Below are 22587 nucleotides of genomic sequence, written 5' to 3' on the forward strand. Positions count from 1 at the left end.
CATCCGGTTTCTGGTGAGGCTAGGGGCACTTGTTGCAAAAAGCATTTCTGAACAGCAGCAAGAGCCGACCCCAGGCTGGGCTCTGCTGCAAGGGCTGTGAATTAAGGGCACTTCATGAGTGTCCTCACAGTGTTCAGAGGTATCAGTTATTCTCTGTAAGGACACATTCCCACGTAGCGCGCGGGGGTGAAGAAAGGACACTGGTGCACTGTTAGTTCACATACTGACCTGCAGAATGCAATGGTCCTGGGTGGAAAGGAGGCCAAATTGAGCCCAAGCACAGCAATCCCTTCCTAAAACCTGGATTTATACCACGTCTGAGTCTCCCTTCCAGTGTCGTCTGTGAGCCTGGACACGAGGCTGGCAGGTTTAAACGGGCTTTTTGAGTTCTACTGCAGATAGGTAGAGAAAACTGCTCACTTTCCTGGTGATGCCAGCAAAAACCCCATGGCCTTCAATCAGCCAGAGCCTGCCTTCTGAGTATTTGCATGGTCTTGAGATGAAGAATGGCTGCTGTCTGAGCAGCACAGCATCCCTTCTCATCTTGGAGTAAACCCTGGAATAATCCCAACCTCTTCTTTCTTTTACAGTGGGTGAAAGTAGTTTATTTTTTCTATTTTGTTTTCCGAGGAAGGGGCTGCTGTTCTCTTCTTGGTTGCTCCTGCAGCCCATGTAAGGCTGAGAGGTGCCTTTCCTTAAACCAGTTGCAGGAAGTGAGAGCCTATAGAAACCAGGGATGCCTCCTGAAATGTGTGGCAGGACTTCCTGGGACTGAGCACCAGTGCCAGGATCCTCTGCGAGAGCAGCAGAGAGTTGCAGAAACTGGTAGCGTGGCCCAGACTTAAATCCGCGAGCAAGAGCTCAGTCTCTTCTGAGGGGAACAAAATGCCCCTTCCGGGTGCCAGTAAAGGCGAGGGACTTTGGAAGCTGCTGCTTCCAAGCTCTCCTGTAAATCCTGTTGGCAAGCGTTGCTTGCTCCTTGCTCTTTGCTGATGCTCTAAATAAAGGCTTCCAGGGCTGCAGTGGAAACAAGAATGTGATGTTTGAAGATAAATGGTTTGCTGTCACTTCTGTTTCAGGAGGGAGATGTCTTGCCCAATTCTTCCCTTGAAATCAATGTGATCTTTAAGCCCAAAGAAGCCAGAGTCTACCAAGAGACAGTCTACTGTGACATCTCAGGTACAGCTCTTTCCTCCTGCTCCTGTTCCCACAGAGGAGGTAGAAGCACTCTTCCAGCCCACTCGGACCTCATGTAGTTCTGGAGGGCTCAACAGGGCAGTGCTGGCACACGCCGCTGTCCCTGTGGTTCCCTGTGGTCTCCTGTCGGAGGCCAGGGCTCAGGATGCCTGGCTCTGCCTTCCTGATCCCAGAAGTGACCAAGCAGTGAAGGAATAAGCTTTCCCGCCATGGCTTTGCCAGCATTTGCAACACAGCTTTAGTGAAGGAGCACCAGGCCCCTGTAGACCAGTTACCTCCAAGATGAGTCTTTGTGGCGTGGCTCTCTCCTCCTTCTCGTGCTGCTCACTTTGTGTGCAGAGTAGGCTGGGATGGCAGTGAGAGCTCATCCAAAATTTGAGCCAGGATTCAGGCACCTTAGGCTGCTTCAGTGGCTGAGAGCAGCCTTCAGACTGAAGATCTTGTGCTCTGTCATCTCTAGCAAATGTAAGGGAAAGGACCCACCTTGGAGTTTAGCTGTAAGCCTTGAGGTCTCGGTTGCCTTTGCACCAAGGGATGTGCACGTTAGCAGTACATTTATGGCTTATGTGATCTGCTCAGTGAGAAGGCTGGTTTCCCATGACTGGAGAGAGAGCCTTCATCGGGGACTGGAGAGATAAGACAAGGGCTGATGGGTTCGAGCTTAAACAGGGGAGATTTAGTTTAGATATACAGAAGAAATTCTTTCCTGTGAGAGTGGTGAGGCACTGGAAGAGGCTGCCCAAGGAAGTTGCACCACCCGTGGCAATGTTCAAGTTCAGGCTGGACGGGACTTGAAGCAAGCTGCTCTAGTGGAAGGTGTCCCTGTCCATGGCAAGGGGTTGGAACTGGGTGATCTTAAGGTCCTTTCCAACGCAAACCATTCTGTGGTTCTCTGAGACACCAGCCCAGGGGGTTGGTTAGAAATGAGAAAGCAGCCCCAAGGCGCATGTCCTGAGGGACGAGATGGGTCCCGTATCTTGTCCTGGAGCATCTAGAGCTGGTTCCATCCAGCCCAGGGACCGGCAGCAGCACTGAGACAACCTGGAAAGTGCCGGGTAGCAGAGGGAATTGCACTCACAGAGATTTCCCTCCACAGGCTGTGAGACCAGGCTGCCCCTGTGCATCAGCGGGGAAGGCGTCGGGCCCCAGGTCCAACTCAGCTGTGACCAGCTGAGCATCGGGGAGGTGACTGTTGGCTCAAGCCACAGCTACAGGGTGAGCAGGACGGGGCGCAGGGCATGGGGTGGATCCGGATGGCTCCCGGGCAGCAGCGAGCCTCGTGGAGCTGTGGGATGGGTCTGAATCAACTTGGTGGTGCTGAGCAGGCGCTTGGCACTGCAGGTCAAGTGGAGTGCTCTGTGTCAGGGGAATAAGCCCAGAGTGGCTCTGTTTGTGTGAAGTTATCCCTGCTTTGCATGGAAAAAAACCCCGAGGCAGAACTCGTCCTGTTGTATTTGGCAGCAGCGCTCAGCATCTTCTGCCTTTTACAGATGTTAATTGCTAAACTAGAAAAGAAGTGAGCCTTCTGTAAGCAAAGAGGATTCCTCATGTATTTCCATGTTGCCTTCTCGCTGCTGCTGCAGGTGTTCCTGCTCAACAGAGGAGTTACTGAGACGCCCTTCAGCGTGGTCCCTCCGGAGAGAGCTCTGGGCTCCTGCTTCACCTTTGGCCCCCGGGAGGGCATGCTTTTGCCTTTTGATCATCAGGCCATCTGGATCTCCTTCAATGCCAGTGTCGTGGGGCAGTTCACAGAGGAATTCCAGTTCAATGTGAAGGGATCCCCTGAGCCTCTGACGCTGACTGTGAGGTGAGGAGGGTTCTAAGAGCTTGGCGGCCACATCTGTAGCTCTCTCTGGGTAGTCATCTCCCACCTACCTCATTGAGAAAGAAAAGGCTTGTCTGAGGTCTTGATCTTGGCTCTCGTCCTGGCATCCCCACACTAGGAGCCCACACTAACCTTGACTCCAGTCTGATGCTGACTCCTTGCGACCGCAGCAGCAAGTGAAGTGGAATTGTCAGCAAGAGGGAGCCATGGAATAGGTTGGGTTGAACACACCATTTGCTGTGGTCCTTGATTTTGAGCTGAGAGGCAGAGCTGGCATTGGTTGGCATCAACCATGAAATAAATTAATGGGTGTTGTGCAGCTTCACGTGGTGATTCAGGTGGATGTTGGTGAGTCCTGGAGTTTGGAGCCTTCAAGTCTGCTGAATTTAAGGGCAGGTGAGGAGATGCGGTGTGTTCAGGTTCCGTTATGCCTGCAACTACTTGAAAGGAGGATGGAGCCAGGAGGTGGCTGGTCTCTTCTCCCAAGTAACAAGGGAAAGGACGAGAGGAAACGGCCTCAGTGTGTGCAGGGCAGATTTAGACTTGATGTTAGGAACAGTTTCTCCCCGAAAGGGTGGTCAGGCATTAGAAGAGACTGCCCCGGGCAGTGGTGGAGTCACCATCCCTGGAAGTGTTCCCAAACCGTGTAGACGAGGCCCTTAGTGACACGGATTAGTGGTGGGCTTGGCAGCGCTGGGGTGACAGTTGGACTTGATGATCTTAAAAGTCTTTTCCAGCGTAGATGATTTGACGATTCTGTGTTGGGTGGTTTAAGACGTGTTGCTCTTGGATGGGTCAGCTGGTGCCCTGGTGGTTGGCTGATATTTTCCTCCAAGATTCAACTGTCCGCTCTGTTGAGCTGTTGCGGCTCTTGTCAAGGGATGTCTGGGGCTCCCCCGGCTTCGTGTCTCAAAGTCCTGCCCCCATAACGATTGCGTGGATCAAGATCTTCTGAGCAAGGTGTTCCTGTACTCCATGGGAAGAGCGGTTCCAGCTAAGAAATGCCAAAGCAGGAAAGCTGTGGCTGGGAAGGGTAGTTACATTGAGTGTGCTTTACTGGGGACACCCCTGTGTCCAACACATTACAGATGGGGAAACTGAGGCACGCAGCCATCACTTGTTTGGTGTCCTTCCTCAGGCCATCAACAACCTGGGGGCATACCCTGCATGACACTGTGCCCCAAGCCCCACAAGCAGCTATGGGCTGCTGACCGCTTTGCTTTGGCTGCCTCCCGTCCACCTGGATGCTGTGCTGAGCATGAGGGTGAGGGCTTGATGTGAAACCCCCTGAGGTTCTCAGGCCGGCTTTTACCCACCGGAACGGTAAGGAAAGCTGAAGGCTTTGCAGTTCTCTTTAACCGAGGCCATGTCTCCTCTGCCTTTGTCCTCACAGTGGCTGTGTCACTGGGCCGGCGTTTCATTTCAATGTATCGTCCCTCCGCTTCGGTGAAGTCTCCTTTGGTGAGTGTGCCCTGGGCTTGGGCTGCAGGGTGGGAGGTCTGAGCCTTACCCAGATGGAGCACTTGTCCAGGACAGCATTGTCACTTGTGTTCCTCCATAGCCGCCTTCAGCATGTCAAAACCAGGACTGCCAGCTGCTAGGCAGTATTTTGCCATCATGAGATCAAACAGAACCAGACAGAATGGCACAGAGCCAATTGAATGGTTCAAATAGAACGGAGGGAGTAGAAAGTCAGTGTTCTCTGGTGTCCCTCACAGTCAGTCCAGCCCCAATCTGCCAGTCCTCAGCAACAGAATGACTGTGAAAGTCTTTCTTGTCCGCGGCCAACTGGAGAAGGGAGTTGAAGGCAAGTTGTAGGTGCCCTGGGTGAATTTTGCTGTTGTGAGGCAAGGGCACCATTTACCCACCTGACCATTAGCGTGAGAAATCAATTAGTGCTGTGAGGCCAACTCGTTGTCAGCTCCCAGGTAACATGGCCAAGCAGTAGCTCCGCATTGGGCGCCCATGTCTTCAGACATGGGCTCCTCCTTCCCCACCAAAAGCCCAGCTCTGCTGACAGAGCTGGCGGCTGTGCACCCAGAGCTTCTCCACTGAGATGCAGATTCTGGTTCTCCACCTCAGTCTCGCAAAGGACTTCTCACTGAGATGGTCTCAAGTTTAAATGTGAACTCAACCCCCCAGATCAGCTGCGATTGTGTCAGTGGCTTCCATTATGGAAAGCAAGTACCAAAGCTGAAGCCATGTCAGCCTTTGTGGGGTAATGAAAGGCGGTGTGCAGCATGGCCGTTTGTCCCCACTCCTTCGGGAGGGTGAGACACAGGTCCTGCTTGTTCTTGAGCAAGCATCAGGTTTGCCTCCAGTGAAGTGGGCCGTGAGCTGCCACAGGCTCAGTCTCGATTGTCCCAAACCAGGAGATGCACCGAGGTTCCTGTCTGGAGAAACTGCTTCAGAGTGCTCTGCATCATGCTGTGGCTGCCAGTTTCATCTTTCCTTTCCTTTCCTGGATCATCTCTTTGATGACAACATACTGCTTTTATCTCTCGAAAACTGTGGGAGTGTTTGTGGAGTTCACAGGGACTTTTCTGGACTGACTTTTGAGAGTAAATGTTCTGGATGCACCGTCATGGTTGAGAAGGAATTGGTGCTGGTCTGGGGGAGGTGAGAGCTCCTCACAGTTAGAGACACTTGTGTCAGAGTGGCATTTCTGTGTGACAAGCGTAAAAGGGACCGTAATTGACGACGACTTCCCCACAGAGCTTCTCAATCAGCTGTAATTGCCATTGAAAGGAGGCAAACTCCAAGCGCAGTTTTATCACCGCAGGATGTCCACCCCAGGAGTCACGGGATAATAAACTCCTGTTGTGTCCTTTTCCCAGGCTTTCCTCGCACCCTGTGCTGCCGCCTCACTAACACTTCCTTGGTGCCCTTCAACTTCAACCTTCGCATTCCTGGGGACGGCTCGGGAGCACCCAGCGTGACCAGTTTTGCTCAGGTGTCAGACAGCACTGGTCCATCGTGGAGGAAGCGAGCCCCAGGTGCCAAGAAGCCAGCTGAATTTACTATCAGGCCCTGCACAGGGACCATCTGCGCCAAGGGACACTTGGATATCCAGGTACGCGAAGAGTCCAGCCCTGTGTGCTTCAGAGGTGGAGCTGGAGCTTTGGTGGCATTGAGGGGGCTTTAGCACTGCTGGCTCTGAGCATCCTGCGAGTAAGAGTTGGGCACTAGTGTTGGGCTCTACATCTGCCCTGGCAACGCAAAGCGCATTCAGTAATTCAGGTATTGTCCAAAGACTTCTGTTACTGCCAGAGACTGTGCTCTACACATGAACCAGCAGAAGAATTAAAGGCAAACATCACAGATCCTAGCCTGTTTTGGGTTGGAAGGGACCTTACAGCTCATCCAGTTCCAGCCCCCTGCCATGGGCAGGGACACCTTCCACCAGACGAGGCTGCTCCAAGCCACATCCAAACTGGCCCTGAACACTGCCAGGGATGGGGCAGCCGCAGCTTCTCTGGGCAACCGGTGCCAGGGCCTCAGCCCCCGCACAAGGAAGAACTTCTTCCTGATACCTCATCTTCCTCATATCTACTAAATCCTCCCTTTCCTTGCTGTGGAAGGAGATGTGGAGGGCACTGCATATGGCCGATGGGTTTTGGGAGTGATGAAGTATTTGATGCTCTTGTCTTCCAGGTCACCCTGTGCTCCAACACCGTGAAGAGATACAAGCTGGCCCTGGTGGTTGATGTGGATGGTGTTGGCAGAGAGGTGTTATCACTGCCCGTCAGAGCCAGGTACCAACGCTTCCCTTGCAGCCCCTCTTCTTTCCCTATGCATCTGCCAGAAGCAAGTGGTGCTGCCTTGCGTAGAGCTGGCTGGCTCCAGCTCCAAACGAGGAACATTGCTCAATGAGCTAGTTCTGCCCAGCTAGACAGGAGAACAGCAGCGCATGGAAAGCAGTCCATGATGAGCAGCACTTGTGCTCAGGCACAGGCACGGCCCAGGGCCTTCTCCTACAGGAAACTGTGATTATATTCCTTATCGGCCTGCTCTGGGGGCTTGAGGTGTAATGTTTCCAAAGGGCCGCCTCTCCTCCTTCCTGCAAGTGTTGGACTTGTGCTGGGTTGTGGCCAGAATCCAGGACTGGTTTGGGCCACAGCAAGCAGCTGCTGCAAGCTGTTGTCTGCCTCAGTTAAGGAGGGGCCGTGCAGACGGGCAAGGGGCTTAGGGCAGGACTGGTGAGGGAAAAGTAAAGGCGAGATCTTGTGACAGACAAAGTAGTCCTTGGTGTGGAAGGTGAGCTCAGGTTTTTGTGCTTCCGTCTGGCTCTGCTGAGCATTGATGTTCTCGGAGTTAAGCTCAAAGTTGTTCTTGCTTCAGCCACATTCAGGCCTGTTGTGCTGCGGTGGGCGTCAGTTCAACGGCAAGAGGGATGCATTTCACCGGTGCTGTTCCCTCTCCCGGGCAGAGTTGTGCAGTCAGTGCCTGGGCTGCAGTTGTGTAGAACAAGTGCAAATGGGAGCAGCTGGCGTGCGGACCCGTGGGGAAAGGACCAAGGCAGCCACAGGGCCTGGGAGAGGGTTATCGCTCACGGCGCAGGGCAGGTGGTGGCCTGCACCCTGCGTTGCTGGGGTAAAGGGCTGGATTTCAGGCAGGGACACAGCGGTGTTTTCCCTGAGACACTGGAGTCTGGTGTTCCTGGAGCCTTGGCGAGCGCTGCTCCTCGGTGGGAAAGCTCCCTCAGAGCTCACACCTCTCTGGGGCCATTGAGAGGGTCCTTGCGAGCCTCCTGGGGCAAAGGAGGGGCAAAGCTGACCTGGGACAGGGCACCGTGCTCTGCCTGGGCACTGAGCAGCTTTTGTGATGCCGAGACTCAGGGTCTGCCCCTCTTTTGCAAGAGGTTGTTGGGTAAAAAGAAGTTGAAGGCTGTTTCTCACTGTAGGCGTATCAAATGTCTATTTGACGGTGACAAATGGGTCGTGCTCCATTTGGTGCTCATTGAGAAGTAAACAAGTAAGCAACGCTGTGTCAGAATCTAATTCCCTTTTGCTCATCTCTCTGCCTAGATGTGCAATTCCCCCGCTGCGAGTGCTCCACCCGGCTCTGACCTTTGGACGATGCTCTCTCAAAGTCCCTTACCAGCAGATGCTGACCCTTGTGAACGACAGCAACCTTCCAGGCTGCTACTGGGCTCTTCCTCAGGTTTGGCATCGCATCCGCCTCCTGCCTCCAATGTCACCTAGGGGTTTGTTAGGGAAAAACCGGGTTTGGTTAAGATGTTGCTGGTTTGTATTCAACCCTAAAGGTTTGCTGGGAACAGGAAGCTACCTGAATATCAACTCCAGGAAGCAGCTTAAACTCTCCAGGAAGCAGATTATATTCAAGTCTTCGGGATGCTTTCAATGCGGGAGAACTTGTAGGGTTGTGAAAAGCTGCTGCAAGGAGGCTGCCAGCACGGGACGGGGGGTTGTGGAGGCAGCAGCTGTTGGCCCCCCTCGGGATGCTGAACCCATACATGTCTTGCATCTTGAGTTGTGCCTTTCTGCTTTCTCCTAGGCACTTTTAGACACGTGTGTGAGTTGGCGTTGTGGTAGATGTTAAAGAGTTGAAAGTTTCCTCAAAGGTCAGTCTGAAGCCGTGTTTGGTTCTGTCCCTTATAGGAGAACAAGGATGCTGCTGCTGTGTGGTACTCCAGCCCTGAGCCCCGTGGGATTATCCAGCCTCAGAGCTCGGTGGAGATCCCGTTCACACTGGAAGTCCAGGTGACGGGAAAGCAGGACACCGTTGCTCGTGTTGCGGTGTTTGGGAGTAAAGAATCCCCACTGGTGAGTGCTGGGGCAGACGTGTGCCTTTGTGCCTCTCATCTTGGTGGGATGTAGAGCGTACAGGGGTTCTTCCAGGGAAAATGATCTATGGCTGTTGTCTACAAGGAAAGAAGGCATTCGTGGCATAAGCAACACTAATGCCTGGAGAAGACATGGGACTGAGTGACCCTGTGCCCGGTCAATCCATCCTCAAGGCGCTGCGCTCGTGCTCGGCTGCTGCTCGCAGCCCGCAAATGCTGGTCAAAACCTGGCTGGGTGTTGCCTGCACAAATGGGAGTTTCTGGGTGTCATTTCCTCTAGGTCTGCCTTATGGCTTGAGTGCAGCTTCGGGAGCTGGTAGCCACATCCAAGCTGGCCTTGAACAGTGCCACGGATGGGGCAGCCATAGCTCCTCTGGGCAGCCTGTGCCAGAGCCTCACCACCCCTCACAGGGAAGAGCTTCTTCCCAGGATCCCATATTGATCACCACCCCCCCCCGTCAATTTAGAGCCATCCTTCCCTGTTCTGTCCCCACAGGCCCTTATCCAAAGCCCCTCTCAAGGTTTCTTGTTGGCCCCTTTAGGCACTGGAAGGTGCTTTAAGGTCTCCCCAGAGCCCTCCCTTCTTCAGGCTCTACAAGCCTGGTTAAGGCTTGGGGTGTTTGGAGCTGGGGAAATCCCGCCAGACTGGATAAATTCTCATTGGTTTTAGTGATGTGAGAAGGGGGTTTAGCAAAAGGATCCACATTCCTCCTCCGCTAGTTTGTGCCCCTTCTGCAGGAACAAACTTTTGGGTCTCAGGCTGTCAGCAGAAAAAAATACTGCTCGAATGATGCAATTAGTAATGAATGTCTTGGTGCAATAAAGAAGTAATACCAGGAATGCCCACAAGCACAAATGAGAGGCAACTAACTTGCATGATCTCTGCTGAGAAGAGCTTTGCTTCCAGCCTCTACTGGTTTTCACAGGAGAAGCTTTGGGAAGGTTGAAGAAGTTCCTGTGCAGTGTGGCTGTGCAGCCGCAGCAGTCAGGGAGGGTGGTTTATGTCATGATGGAGCAGTACAAGGAGCAGGCGTAGGCACAGAGTAGCGGAAGGAGAGCTGACAGCATGGAGGAGGTGTGAAAAGCATGCGTGGGAGATGGGGGTTCTGTATCCCCTCATAATGGGATCTTGTGGCTTTCAGATCCGCAGGGACCACTCCAGGTGCCACCTTTGCTCCAGCCTTCCTGTTTCAGCCTCACAACCCTGACAGCTTCAAACAGTCAGAATTCCCTCAGCCTACGAGCCCCCTTAGAGCTGTCCAGTCATTCTAAACCTTCCCTGTTGTTTTTTTCTCTTTCCTGCCTGCCTCCTGGAGCAGGAAATCCATTTATTGAGCACTGGAGAAGGACCAGTTGTCCACGTGCACCCAAGTGAGATAAATTTTGGCAGCATCCAAGTTCTACAAGATGCTTCCCGGACCCTTCACCTCTCCAATCAGTCTGTCATCCCCGCATCCTTCTCGGCAAAGATGGTAAGTGTCGCTGGGGCTGTTTTCCAGAGCAAGTGAGTGGCCCATAGCAGCCTGTGACTGGAGCACTTATTTCTATGCAACATTTCCACGTCACTGAGATGTGTCTGAGAGAGAAAGCCAGATGTTCCATCCGAGTGCAGCAAGAGGAGCCTGGCTCCGGGGGCACTTGTAGCTGGGGCACCCGTCAGTAAAACAGAGTTTGCAGAGATGTTTGAGCAGAAAGGAGTTCATTTCTGCAAGTTCTCCCTTTATTTTGTGGAAGGCGTTTAGCTGTGAGAGTCTTTGTTTTTGGAACTGAGAGGTCTGTCCTCAAGGCGCTTAGGGTGAAGTGGGTTTCACACCTCCTCGGGGGTCAAACCAGCTGGGTTGTTGCCCAGAAGCAGACTTGTAAGGGTTGTGTACCTGCAGAGCCTGTGTGCTCTGTAACATTGTAGAGCATGTGGCTGCAGAAAGAGGCTGTTTAATTCCTGGAGGCGGCAGGGTGGAACAGGCTGCGGAGCAGAAGGAGGTTGTGGGGTCTTCTGACAGGGGCTGATGCAGCCAGGAAGGGCTCGTGTGCTGGGTCTGGGGGGTGCTCCCCACCGGAGGGGCGTCTGTGAGGGGCTTGAGAGGAGGTTTGTTCTTCTGCAGGCTGGGTTGTTGAAGTTCTGGAGCCGCTTCACGCAGGCCTGTGGCTGGGGACTTGGTTGTGTCTGCGCATGAGGCATCCAGCAGGGTGTGAGAGCACAGGCTCAGCCCCCTGGGCAAGGAGGAGGGGGCTGAATTTCCCTCCTGCTGCTTTTCCAGGCGTTTGGGGGTTAAATAGAACCTCAAAGTGGGGGATTCGCAGGCAGCTTGCTTTGTCCGCACCATAAAAATCTGCTTTTGACCTCTGCAAAGAGCAAGCACCCCAGTGCCCTCAGCAGCTGCCTCCTTCAGTGCCCTTTCTTACTTGCTGGTAAGCAAAGCAATTGTTACTCTGCTCGTCAGGGGAAAGCAAACATGTCCTGTTGCGCTGTGCCTATTGGCAACTGAATTACAGAGGGTTAGAAGTCTTCAAGACAGCTGTGCTTCTAGAAGCAAGCTGAGAGCTTTTCCCAAAGGCAAAGCAGGAGCAGTTTGGTTCTTAAATGTTGCGCTTGGCAGCAGCTGGGCAAGCCGTAGCCGTGCCCTGGAGAGCCGCGATGCGCAGAGTGGTGTCCCTGGCCTCCCCAGCCTGGCAGGGAGGGCAGATGCGATCATGGAGGGGTGAGCTGTGGACAGGGAGCACAAATGGAGACAAGCTCTGCCCCTTGATCCCGTAAAACATCCCGTTGACGGTGCTCGGGGCAGAGGCTAAACCACAGTGGTCCCCGTGCTTGTGCTGAGGAGATGCTGATGCTGAGGAGGCAGGAGGAGGCCGGTTGTTGGCGGGAGCATGTAGCCAGCCTCAGGCTCTGATCTCCGCCTCCTGCAGGGCTCGGGGTGCTTTTGGGCTGTTTCCTGCCACTGGCTGTTTGTGTGGATAAGGAGCAGCTTTGAAATGAAGAACAGAGGGTCCCCCCCACCGGGAATGCTGAACCACCTGGGACAAGGCTCTGCAGCCAGCTGGTGCAGGACGGGGTTTATTTCCCCTTCACGAGCAGCCCTACGAGGACAGTGACTCAGCCTGACTGAGAATGGGAATGCTGTTGTTAGAGCTACGGCTCTCGCTAGAGCTACGGCTTGATCAAGTGCAGCTGCATTTGTAACGTGGAGTTCTGCTTCCTCTGCCACTTGTGCAAGGCCAGAGTGACCAGATCACTTCAGTGACTCATCTGTAAACAGATTCAAGAGAGCTGATTGTGGTGTCTCCTCAGTCATCCCTTGGGGCAGCTATCCGTCCCTTCCTCCCTCTCTCCTTCCCTCCCTCCATCCGTCAGCTGCACACTGGTGTCCATTGTAACCAGATTGTGGAAGCTTTCATTCACGATGGACGTCTGTGCTGGGATAAGATTCTGATTATCGTGGTGAACTTCTGAAGTGGTGGATCCCAGCCCTTACTGGTTACTCAGGAGCTCTGATGCCCAATAGTACAAGAAGCTGCTATAGGGTCAGAAATAGCCACTGTCTTTGTGCATGCAGTGCATGCAGCTACGGCATCATTTTGCGGCGCACTCAAGGATAAGCAAGTAGCAGAGATGTTATCAGAGGTTGGGTATTTGTCTTGAAAGTGGGGGTATTTTGTAGCGTGGCTCCAAGAGGTTTCTTGTCTCTGAGACACAGGCTGGATTGGGGGCAGGCAGAAGCTGACCTAGAAACCCAAGGGAATGTGTCTCGGCAGAGCCTTGTGGCCCTGGCAGGTCTCCTGTTCAGCAGTGCACGGTGCTGCCCCTTGGAGCCAGAGCAGATGCTGACTGAAAGAATGAGGAGAGGATGCAAATTGTCCTCCCCTGGCCTGGGCTGTTGGCGTGGGCTGTTGGCCTGGGCGGGCCCAGCAGGGCTGTGCTGGGTCACGCCAGGGAGTTGAAGGTCTGGCTCCGTCGAGACCCCCATCCTCATTCCTCAGGAATAGTTTCTGGGGTACAATTTTCTGGCGGGCTTGTTGCCAAGCCTTGATAAATGAGCTTTGTCAGGGAGCAGACTCTCAGATTCACGTTTGGAGCGGAGCTCTCAGGGCTCCTTTCCAAGCGAGCTGCCCTGTGTCAGCACGAGCCAGAGAAGCTGTACATGAATGTCAGTGGAATCTTCACACCCACTGGCTCGGTGTGAACGTGTTGCCTGGGCAGGCCTTGGCTGGTGGCAGCCAGGTCCGTGGTTTCCGTCCTAAATGAGTGTTGTTTGTCTTCCAGGCTGGTGCAGACTCGTGCTGGACCGTTGGACCCAGTCAGGGAGTGATCCCTGCCAAGGCCGAGGTGTCTCTGGCTGTCACTGCAAACTTGGATGACACGGAGCAATTCAAGGACGAGGTGGTGCTGTTCATTGAGAACAGTCGTGCCTACGTCATCCCCGTCCAGGCTGTTGGCGTTGGCACCACGATTGTCATTGACAAACCCTTTGGCCTGGAGCTCAACCTGGCGCCCTGCTTCAGGTAGGGAATCTCTCAGCTCCCACTTCCCCATGGGCTCAGCAAGGAGGAGTTCTGCTGCAGTCCCTCAAGCTTCTTCAGTGCTCACAGTCCTGTCTCTGCTTCCCTGAAGCCACAGGGCTTCCTTTGGAAACATTTTATGGCCATCTGCAAGTCAGTAGGTACTCTGAAAGCCACCGAGCTGGAGAGCAGTTGCTAAGTTGTTGCTGAATTGTCTTTAGTCATAATCCATTTGTCTCCTCACTTTATCAAACAAAGATTTGGAGGAAGAGAGCAGGTCCTGGAAGCCTCCAGCTGAGAAATGCTGCCTTACAAGTACAGACATGTTTCTCTCTGCAGTGATATTGCTTGCTTTGCCATTCCGTCTGGAGTAAGATCTCAGAGCAGCAGCAAGCCTGGGCAGTAGCTTGTTAGCAGCTCCTCGACTGAATGAATGGCGCTGGTTTATTTCCCCTCTGGCCAGGAGCCCTGGAGGAGCAGCAGAATTTCTTTGCCCTGTGTCATCCCCCAGTTGGCTCCTCTCCCCCACTCCATGCCCGGTTGCTCTTTATTAGACGTGGTGGCTCTTCCCTGGTTTCTCCTGCCTGCTTCCCGAGGCACGGGCAAGCGAGTGTGGATGCAGGAGCAGCTCTGGAAGGGGGAGGAAGTGTGGAAGTGTGGAAGTCTGCTGAGGTGGAGTGGGATAAATGAAGAGTCTCGATTGAAATTGGTGAGCTGGAAGGAGAGGATTCAGTGGTCCCAACGTGTGTGTCTGAAACCAGTCATGTTCTTGGAGACAGGAGGAAAAAAGTGCTGTTTGCCTTGTGTTGGAGACCTCCTCAGAGAAGAAGAACAGTCTTCTTGGGGTGGCTCTTCCTTTCTGTGGCTGCAAAGAGGGTCCGTGGTGCTCCGATACCTGAATTCTTGGGGTAGAAAGAGCAGCTTAATCCTACCTTAAGTACTTGGGATAGATTTGGAGAGGTAAAATACGCACCCACGAGCCCTCCACGTACGCAGGGGCATCGCAGGGAGGCTGGTGCTTGTCCAGAGTTTCCTGTGCTCAGTGCAGCCACAAGCTGGCTGCACAATGGAGGGGACAGTGTCCGTGTGATTCATGTAGTTGTCTTCTGCCCCCCTTTATGTCTTTGCCCGCGGGCTCAGTTTGGAGCTGTTGCCATTGCTGTCGGCTGCAGAGCCGCCACCAGAGGGTGGTACGTTGGGGGCAATGAGGGTTGGATGCTCCCTACGAGACGCCTCAGAGGCATGAACAACAGCTCCCAAGGGGAAGGTGGAGTGGCAGCGAGGCTGTTCCTCCAGCTACTTGCATGTGGGGCCGGCTCTTTACGAAGCTCTTCCTTGCTGGAAGGGTGCCAGCAGAGCAGCTGCTGGATGGTGACAAACCTAGGGGCAGCCAAGGTCTGGCTTTTGGTGAAGCCGAGTGTGCAGTCAGGTCGTGCCCTCAGGGTGCTGAAGCTGGGTGACCAGTGGCAAATAGCAGCTCCCCTGCCATTTTGTGTCTCTGCTTCTCCTCTAGCCTGGATCTCTGCTGTTACCGCTTCAAGATGACAAACAAAGGACGACGCACCCATCTGCTCTATTGGACCACAGAAGGTGGCACCACACTTAAGCAGCGCAAGCGTCTCCCTCGCATCAGTAAGAGCAAGGGCAAGGTTTCCTCCTGTGGCCCCGTGCTGAAGCTTCAGCCGCTGAGGACGGAGCTGATGCCCGGCCAGACAGCGGAGGTGGTGCTGAAAGGCTCCTGCAGCACCCCCCAGGTGAGTTCTGCATCAGGGCATTTCTGCAGCCCCTTGACATTTGCCTGAGCAAATGGGCAAGTGCTTCTGAGAACCTGGTTTCCTGCCATAAGTTACCGTGGCAGCACCAGTTGCTTTCCATGCTCGCCACCATCAGTTGCTGAGGCTTTTTGAGTTCCATGGCTGCCATAAAGCCAACTTGGTGGTAGCAAAACATGGCCTGAAGGCACTGTCGCCCCAGGCTCTGTCCAGCATGGCCTTGTACCCTGCCAGGGATGGAGCATTCACCACTGCTTTGGCAACCTGTGCCAGTGCCTCACCATCCTCACAGTGAAGGACCTCTTCCTTGTATCTAACCCGAACTTGCCCTGTTTGAGTTTAAGTCCATTACCCCTTGTCCTGTTGCTGCAGTCCCTGAGAAGAGTCCGTGTCCGGCATCCTTGTAGGCCCCGTTCAGCTAGTGGAAGGCTGCTCTGAGGTCTCCCCGCGGTTTCTCTTCTCCAGGCTGAGCAGCCCCAGTTTTCTCAGCTGGCCTTAAAGTTAGAGGTAGACTGGGAGCCCAGGCAGAAAGTAACTAAAGAAATGGCCAGTTGTCTGTGTGGGGAAGCAGCGAGTGAAACAAAACACCCAGGAAGGTAGGGAGTGTCTGGGAGCAGCATTGATTTTCCTCTGTAGACAGACACGGGCCGGGAGCTTGTCCGTCCCGGAGACCGGGACGAGAGAAATGAACCCAGTGTGCCAGCTCTAATGATCCGAATGATGTCCGTCCACATGGGAAAGTGTTCCAGGGATCATTAGAACTGAGAGCTTGACTTGTGTCAGTATTCCCATCAGCGCTCGCCCCACTCCCTCAGCCAGCCCCCGTGTGCCGAGGGCAGGCAGGTCTTGCAGCACCCTTGGGTTGCAGCTCAGAGGGGCAGATTTCAGCAGGGTCACTGAGTGTTCTCCTCCCTGGACCCTTCTCTCCGGGGGAAATCCAGCTCTGCAGAGGAGCTGCCGTCTGACCCCGGTGTGCCTTCCCTGGCTCCAGGAGCACTGGGCACAAGTGTTTAAGTGAATGGGGAATAAATGTGCATTAAGCTCCTGCTGCTGCTAGAGTTTGAGAGGTGTTTTAAAGGATTGCCTGAGTGGTAGCTTGAGGAAGACTTGATCCCTCAGCTGGTTGACTCCGATGGGACTGTCCCTGTGCAGTCCTGAGCCCATGAGGCTTTGCTGAAGAGGGAAGAAGGAACCAGAAGGGAAATGGTCAGGCCACTGGTGAGGGTGCCTTCCTGGAAAGCCAAATGGGCATCTGTGAGCTCAGCTGTGGCTACCTGGCTCGTGCAGTCCAAGCCAAGAGCCTGGGATTGGGTCTTCCACCTTCCCTAGGTCTCGGGAACTTCATACTCTTGAGGCTGGTTAGAAGCCCAAGACCCTGTGGTGCACGTGCAGCACAGGTGATTCTGACGTCTCTAGGCTCTGAGGAGGAGTTGGGTTGTGGTGGTCTATCAGAGGGAAGAGAGAGGAAAAAAGGGAGGAATGTGGGGAAGTGAAACCATGAGGAGGAATCAGGAAAAGTCTTGGATGTAAGAGCATCCAGCTTAAGTGGAGGGTTTTCATGCCAGGTTGAAGACATCTCTTTCCTGGGGAGGTTTGTTTTACAGGCAGGTCTAGGGGGACACAGTACATCCTAGGAAGGCAGGCTGTCTGTTTGGGGTTTTCCCAGGGATCCTTTCCACTAAACTTGCAAGGGAGGATTTGCTGGCATTGATCCTTCTATCCCCTGTTTCCCTTCATACAGTCTGGTTTGTTTTTTTTTAATGAGTTCCTACAGTTTTCGGTAAGCATTTTGTTTGGCAGTGGGACAAAGCAAAGCAATAACCGTTTGGGCAGGGATTGTTCTGAGAGCTGTAGGCAGCACAAGACTCCTGAGGGCCTTTTGTGGTGGTTGGGTTGTAACACGAGGGACGCGTGAGTGCAGAACAAAGAGGATGCAGCTTATAAAGAAGAGAGGGCTCCTGAGGAGACAAATGGCTGTAACTTCATGCAGTAATGGGGCGTGTGGGTGGGCGGCTCAAAGATGCAGTGTGTTTTGTGGACACCCTGATAACACCCGCTGGGGGCCGTGTGGCTCGCATGCAGGTGGTGAAGGAGAAGCTGCTGTGTCACGCCATCGTGGGCAAGGAGGGAGTGAAGAATCTGATCGTGCAGGTGGACGTCACGTGCGAGTTCATTGCTCCTGCTCTGCAAATATCCAGCAGAGAAATCACTTTCCGGGTGGAGAAGGTGAGTCTCTGCATTGCATCCTGGCACTGACTGGTGTGGCTGGGGTGTGCCTGTGTCCTAAGGAGGACGTTCTCCAAGTCCACAGAGCTTTGGCTGTTGACTTGAGCCAGGCCCAGCTTTTGTCATGAATGCCGAGATCATTATTTCACCCCTGTGGGGCTGGGGACAGTCTCCGCAGCTCTATTCTGCCCTTCTCGAGGTGGAGACAGAATTGAGCTGCTGAGCCAAGGGCACGGGCTGAGGTGTGGGACCCGTGAGAGCAGCGTGGGTTTTGGAAGAGCCACTTGCTGTGCTGGGGCTGCAGGTGGAGAGCAGATCCCTCCTCACCCTCCCTGAGGTGGTGGTGAGAGGAGTGAGGATGCTGCTAGAGATGAGGCTGTTCTCTAAGTTGAGCCAGGTAGAACTGAGATTACAGCTGCTCTGGCGAGGGGGAGCATGCCCCCCTCTAGAGAGACGCCAGTGTCTGTAGTCAGGGTTTTGAGGATCTTCCAAGGTGTGGTGATGTCCGAGCAGCGATCGTGTAGGGAAGCGGAGAAAAGCTGAGATTCCTGTCAACTCCTCAAGCTGATGAGGAAAAACTGGCATCTCTTGCGCCTCTTTGCCTTCCCTGCCGTCGGTATGGGTGCTGCCTCTTTGCCTTTCCCAAGCCTCACCTTCTTCAAAGGACCCACGAGTGCCCTTCAGCTGCAGCGATGAGAGCACCAGTGCAACGTGTGTGCCCTTTAGTGTCTGGATCCCGACTCCTGCATCACCTTTCCCCGTCGCGTGAGGTGTCTGAAAAAGAGCAGATAGCTCATGATTTAGTTTCTGCGGTTTCAGGTCTCTCCTCCACTTCCCAGGCTTCCAGAGAAGCACAAATCCTGTGAGCAGGCGGTTCACATCTAATCAGAAGCTTTTCAGCTCCCCCTGATGTCTGCCTGTGGTCTGCTTGATGCCACATGCTCCCATGTGTTGCGTGCTGCGACACTGCAGGAGTTGGATGCCAATGCATCCACAATTAGTTTCCCAAAGACTGTCTAGTTTAGATAAACCATGCAGGAAGCGCGGAGCAATGCATGGACAGGAGGAAAAGGCTTAGGCTGAGCTTAGCTTTGAGGCTGCAACATCTTGTCAGTGGAGCAGGGGCAGCAGGTTGCGGCCAGACTGTTGAGGTTTGGAGCTGTCTGCATGTGCCCGTGAATGTTCAAAGCTGACCTCGGGCTGCTGCAGGCTGTCCGCTGCAGGCCATATCCTGCTTGCTTGCCTCCTCTGAGCAGCATCACTGCCTTGCGGGCCTGGCAGAGCTGATAGGGTGGTAAGAAACTACTGTATGGGAGTGGAAATGGCCTTGTGCCTTGTGCCTGTGTGTGCTCTCTGGGCAGGAGAGGACACACAACTGGAGCCAGAGGGGGTTCACTTTCTGTTTTGGATCTTGCTGAAGCAGCTGCCTCCTCTGGGGGGCTGCTCCCTCATCTGTACGCGAGACTGTTTCCCTGTCCCCTGGGGAAGGCTGTGGGTTCTAAACGCGAAAGCGTCTGCTAGAGTTGGAGGACAAACTTTGCAGAGGGGTAGAAACCAATCAAAAGAGTAAATAGAGATGGATGCACTTTTGGGGTTGGAAAATTTGAAATGCGTCTGAAGGGGAGGAGGTCCATGGCCACTTCAAGGTCATTTTTTCTTGTCTCCTGTTTCTGTAGCACCCCGGTGATGTCCTGGCTGTGATGTACAAGCCTCTCTCTGTAAAGAACATGTGCTCGCTGCCCCTCAGCGTGGTCCTTGCCTTAGAGCAGCCCTTCTCCATCTGCACTGCGGACCAGCAGCCTCTCCCTGCAAATGCTCAGGTGAGCAGCCCTGGACTTTCTTGCTGCTGGGCTTTGAAGAGGGATGAACGTGGTGGTGTGTCTCTGTTGGGAGGTCCTCCATGATGGAAGTGTGTTCTGTAGAGTCTGCAGTAAAGTGGCCCAAGCTAAATCAGATGTGAAACGAGCTGCTGAAGGAAACAGAATGCCATCTGAATCGGGAAGAGACCTCCTGGCTTGAAGACAGGGGGAGGAGGGAGCAGGCACCCAGCTGTGGGCAAGCTGTAGGAAAGGTGTCTGCTGGAAGGCATGCCATCTCTCCAGCAGCCATCCTCAGATAAGCTGGGGAACAGCTTGCTGTCTTTGAGGGCAGCCCTGCCTTTGGGAAGGCTGAGGTAGGCTTCTCCAGCTGCTGTCTGGCTCCTGCCCTGGTGTGTGCGGAAGGTGTTGGGCATGGGCTCTGCAGTGCACGTGTTGTCAGAGGTGCAGCCACCGCTGTGCTGCAGGCTAAAGGAGTTCCTCCAGAGTGAGGGCGAAGGCCTGGGTGCCAGAGTGCTGCTTTGGTTGTGTTTAGCAGGTGGCTTCTGCGGCTCCAGAATTCAGGAGACCAACGTGGATTTCCTCTTGTATTGGTGCAGAGCACAGAACCGTGAGCCTCAGGCAGCTTCAGAAAAAAGTGCGGTGCTTGGTCAGACAGCGTGAAGAAAATGAAGGATGAAGCGAGAAGCCCGTGTTGGGGTCACACGTTGAACATTTTCTCTTCATCTCCTTGCAGCCCATGAAGCTGAGGACAGGGGAGGAACTTCAACTCTGCATCGGATTTAACCCTGCTTATGAGGAGGATTTGCTTATCCGGGCAGCGGAGAAGGCTCTGAAGATCAAGTTCCTGGAGCATCCTCACGAAGAGCAGGTCACCGTCCGGGGAGAAGTCTACTTCCCGAATCTCCAGATCCAGACCACGGCCGTTGACTTTGGCTGCATCTTGAATGACAGCAAGGATGTGCGTTACATGGAGATGACCAACTGCAGCCCACTGGTTGTCCAGTACCACTGGGCATTCCTGAAGGACAGCCAGGTGAACCCAGTGAGGTATGCGCACCTCTCCCTCTCCTGGAAGCTCTTCTTCCTGATGTCCTGTTTGTGGTTTGCAAAGCCCGAGGCCATTTGCCTGATCTGCCAAATTGTTTTCAACCTTCCCTTGAGGAAATCACACCTCTGAGTTGTGCTCAGCCAAGGTGCTCAGGGAACAGGTGATCTCCGCCGGTTTGATGCTGGGAAGGAGACAGCATTCTCCAGCCAGGCTGGGACTGTAGGACACTACTGACCCTTTTCACATAGCCATAAGCTGGAGTCCTGCTTTATCTCTGCAGCTGCAAAGCCATGCTTCGGCACTTGGAGAAGCGGATGTAGAAGGTGTCCTTCCCTGCTAAGCCCATCTGTTGTCATTTTGTACTAAGATCCTACCCAGGCACTGCCATCAGAGTGACACACTGCTGTCGCAGTCCCTTGCTCTGCTTTGCTGTAGGCCTGTATGGGTTCCTGGGGGCAGGAGGGCTGATGTAGAAAGCTGCTTTCTCAGATCTTCGTGGCCTGAGGCAAACAGCCCCTTGAAGTGAGTGTTCATCTCTTGAACTGCACGTCACATTCACAGAAGAGCTATGTAGAGTTTTAGTGAGGAATGGCAGGTTCTGCTGTGACTTTAGGTCCAGCTGTAGATGCTGGAGGGAGCCCTTGTATGGACATCCCTGGGAAGGAGGACCATGCAGTGGTGGTCTATGGTTTCCAAGGCCAAGAGCAAACTTGTAGTGGTGCTGAAGCACATCTAGAAGCACATTCCTAGTGTTCCTTCTGCTGCGGCTTCTCTGCATAGCACAAAAGTCTGCTCTGGGCAGTTTGAAGGACGGTAGCAAATGGTTTTCCGTAATGCCCTAGGAAACGCAGCAAAGTTCACCACGTGGCACTGAAGCGCTGTTATTACAAACAAGGGAAACGATCAAGAAGCAGCTGTGTGAAGGGAATTGGGATCTGACTCGGAGGAGGTGACCTCTTGGGAACTGGAGATGAGCTGTGGCTATTAGGAGGGCTTGGGGGAGACGACCAGGGCACTGGGGCACTCCGGGGCGCTCAGCAGACACCATGGGATGCTGTGTGCCAGAGCTGGAAATGAAGATGGTCTCCAAGGTGTTACCACCAAACACTCAAAGTGTTCATTAGGAGCCTGCAGAAGGGCAGCGTGTCAGATGTTATTTCTGGTCCACACTAAGCACTGTTGGTATTCTAAATCATCAGCTCTAACTCAGTCTGACATGGAGGGAATCAAGCATCAGGTCTCATGAAGGGGAGATCAAAGACTGGAACTTTCCCTACCTGGGACCTTGCTGGAGCTGGTCATCAGAGACTCCCAGGATCAGTCGCGCACGTTTATTTTGGTCAGGAGAGAAAAATGCTGTTTCTCTGCCTCAACAAGACTTTGTGTGTTTACATTTTTTTCTTTCTAATTGTCCAGCCCGTTCTTTCCTCCTTGCTCTTTGGTCATTGCTGCTACCTGGGGCAGAGTGATCATATGAGCAACACAATCCAACTGTTGCTGTGTGGCTGGACATAGGCAGTGTAGACCAACGTGTGCCCTTTCTCTGACTTCTGAGGCACGAATCTCTCGTGGTTACTCTTGTTGTAGACCCACGTGGTTAGAGACAGACTAACCCTAAGCCTCAGCCCTTGGACCTCTGAGAGCTCAAAGCTGAGCTAAGCCTTTGCACCAAGGTGTTTTCTCCAGTGACGGAATGGATCTTCAGAATCACGCAGCAGGAGATAGCAGATCTGGAGGCAAGCAGTTGCCAGCTGCCTGCAGCGCTGCTATAGCAGTGTCATTGCCAGGCGTTGACCTGCTCCATCCCAGTTTTGGAGCTCATTGCTGAGCTCACACCACTGATGCCCCCGCAGGGGCCCCATCCTGCCGAGGAGCTGCTGTGCAGACTTCCCTCCCTCCCACTGCAAGGTCCCTGAGCAAAGGTCTGTTCTTTTTCCAGGTTCATGGAGACAGAGCCCCTCGCCTTGGGTGTGGAGGAGGTAAGTGGGAATCTGTCTCACTTCCACATTTCCAGTGTAGCAAGCAGTTACGTGCTCCCACTCCCACTGGTGTCCTGGGTGCTGCTCCCAGAGTGGCCTCATGTCATAACAAGCGCATCGCTGGTCATTGGAGAGGCCACATGGGAGGTGTTATAGGGCTGGTCAAGAACATTCCTTGTGCGGCAGCTATGGAGGACTTTATCCATCTTGGTCCTCATCTAGTGGTGGGTAAGAAATTCCTGCAGCAGCATTTGCTGCAGCAGCATTTGCTGCGGCAGCAGTTGCTGCAGCATCTGGAGAGAGCAGGATGTGAATCAGAGACAGGGAAAAGCATGAGGAGTGCGAGGAGCTGGGCTGGATCCTGCCCCCGGCTCCACAGGCTCTCAGCTCCCAGTCTCGTGTTCTTCTGAGGGCAGG

The 22587-nt window shown here is 53.8% G+C and overlaps 1 protein-coding gene across 1 annotated transcript in view; it reads left to right on the forward strand.

Annotated features, from left to right (window-relative positions):
• LOC136005911 (hydrocephalus-inducing protein-like) overlaps positions 1-22587 on the forward strand; it is a gene marked incomplete at its 5' end in the record, with an annotated part of 43467 nt that overhangs the window by 10905 nt on the left and 9975 nt on the right. Inside the window, 13 exons of the mRNA XM_065663800.1 lie at positions 2781-3004; positions 4416-4483; positions 5860-6095; positions 6677-6777; positions 8050-8185; positions 8644-8808; positions 10148-10300; positions 13090-13328; positions 14839-15079; positions 17180-17323; positions 19000-19143; positions 19877-20190; positions 22131-22170. Of these exons, the coding sequence (XP_065519872.1) occupies positions 2781-3004; positions 4416-4483; positions 5860-6095; positions 6677-6777; positions 8050-8185; positions 8644-8808; positions 10148-10300; positions 13090-13328; positions 14839-15079; positions 17180-17323; positions 19000-19143; positions 19877-20190; positions 22131-22170 (2205 nt within the window). The remainder of the gene's footprint in view (positions 1-2780; positions 3005-4415; positions 4484-5859; positions 6096-6676; positions 6778-8049; positions 8186-8643; positions 8809-10147; positions 10301-13089; positions 13329-14838; positions 15080-17179; positions 17324-18999; positions 19144-19876; positions 20191-22130; positions 22171-22587) is intronic.

This window comes from Lathamus discolor, chromosome Z (assembly GCF_037157495.1).
Source record: "Lathamus discolor isolate bLatDis1 chromosome Z, bLatDis1.hap1, whole genome shotgun sequence".
In the NCBI taxonomy this organism is placed as follows: Eukaryota; Metazoa; Chordata; class Aves; order Psittaciformes; family Psittacidae; genus Lathamus; species Lathamus discolor.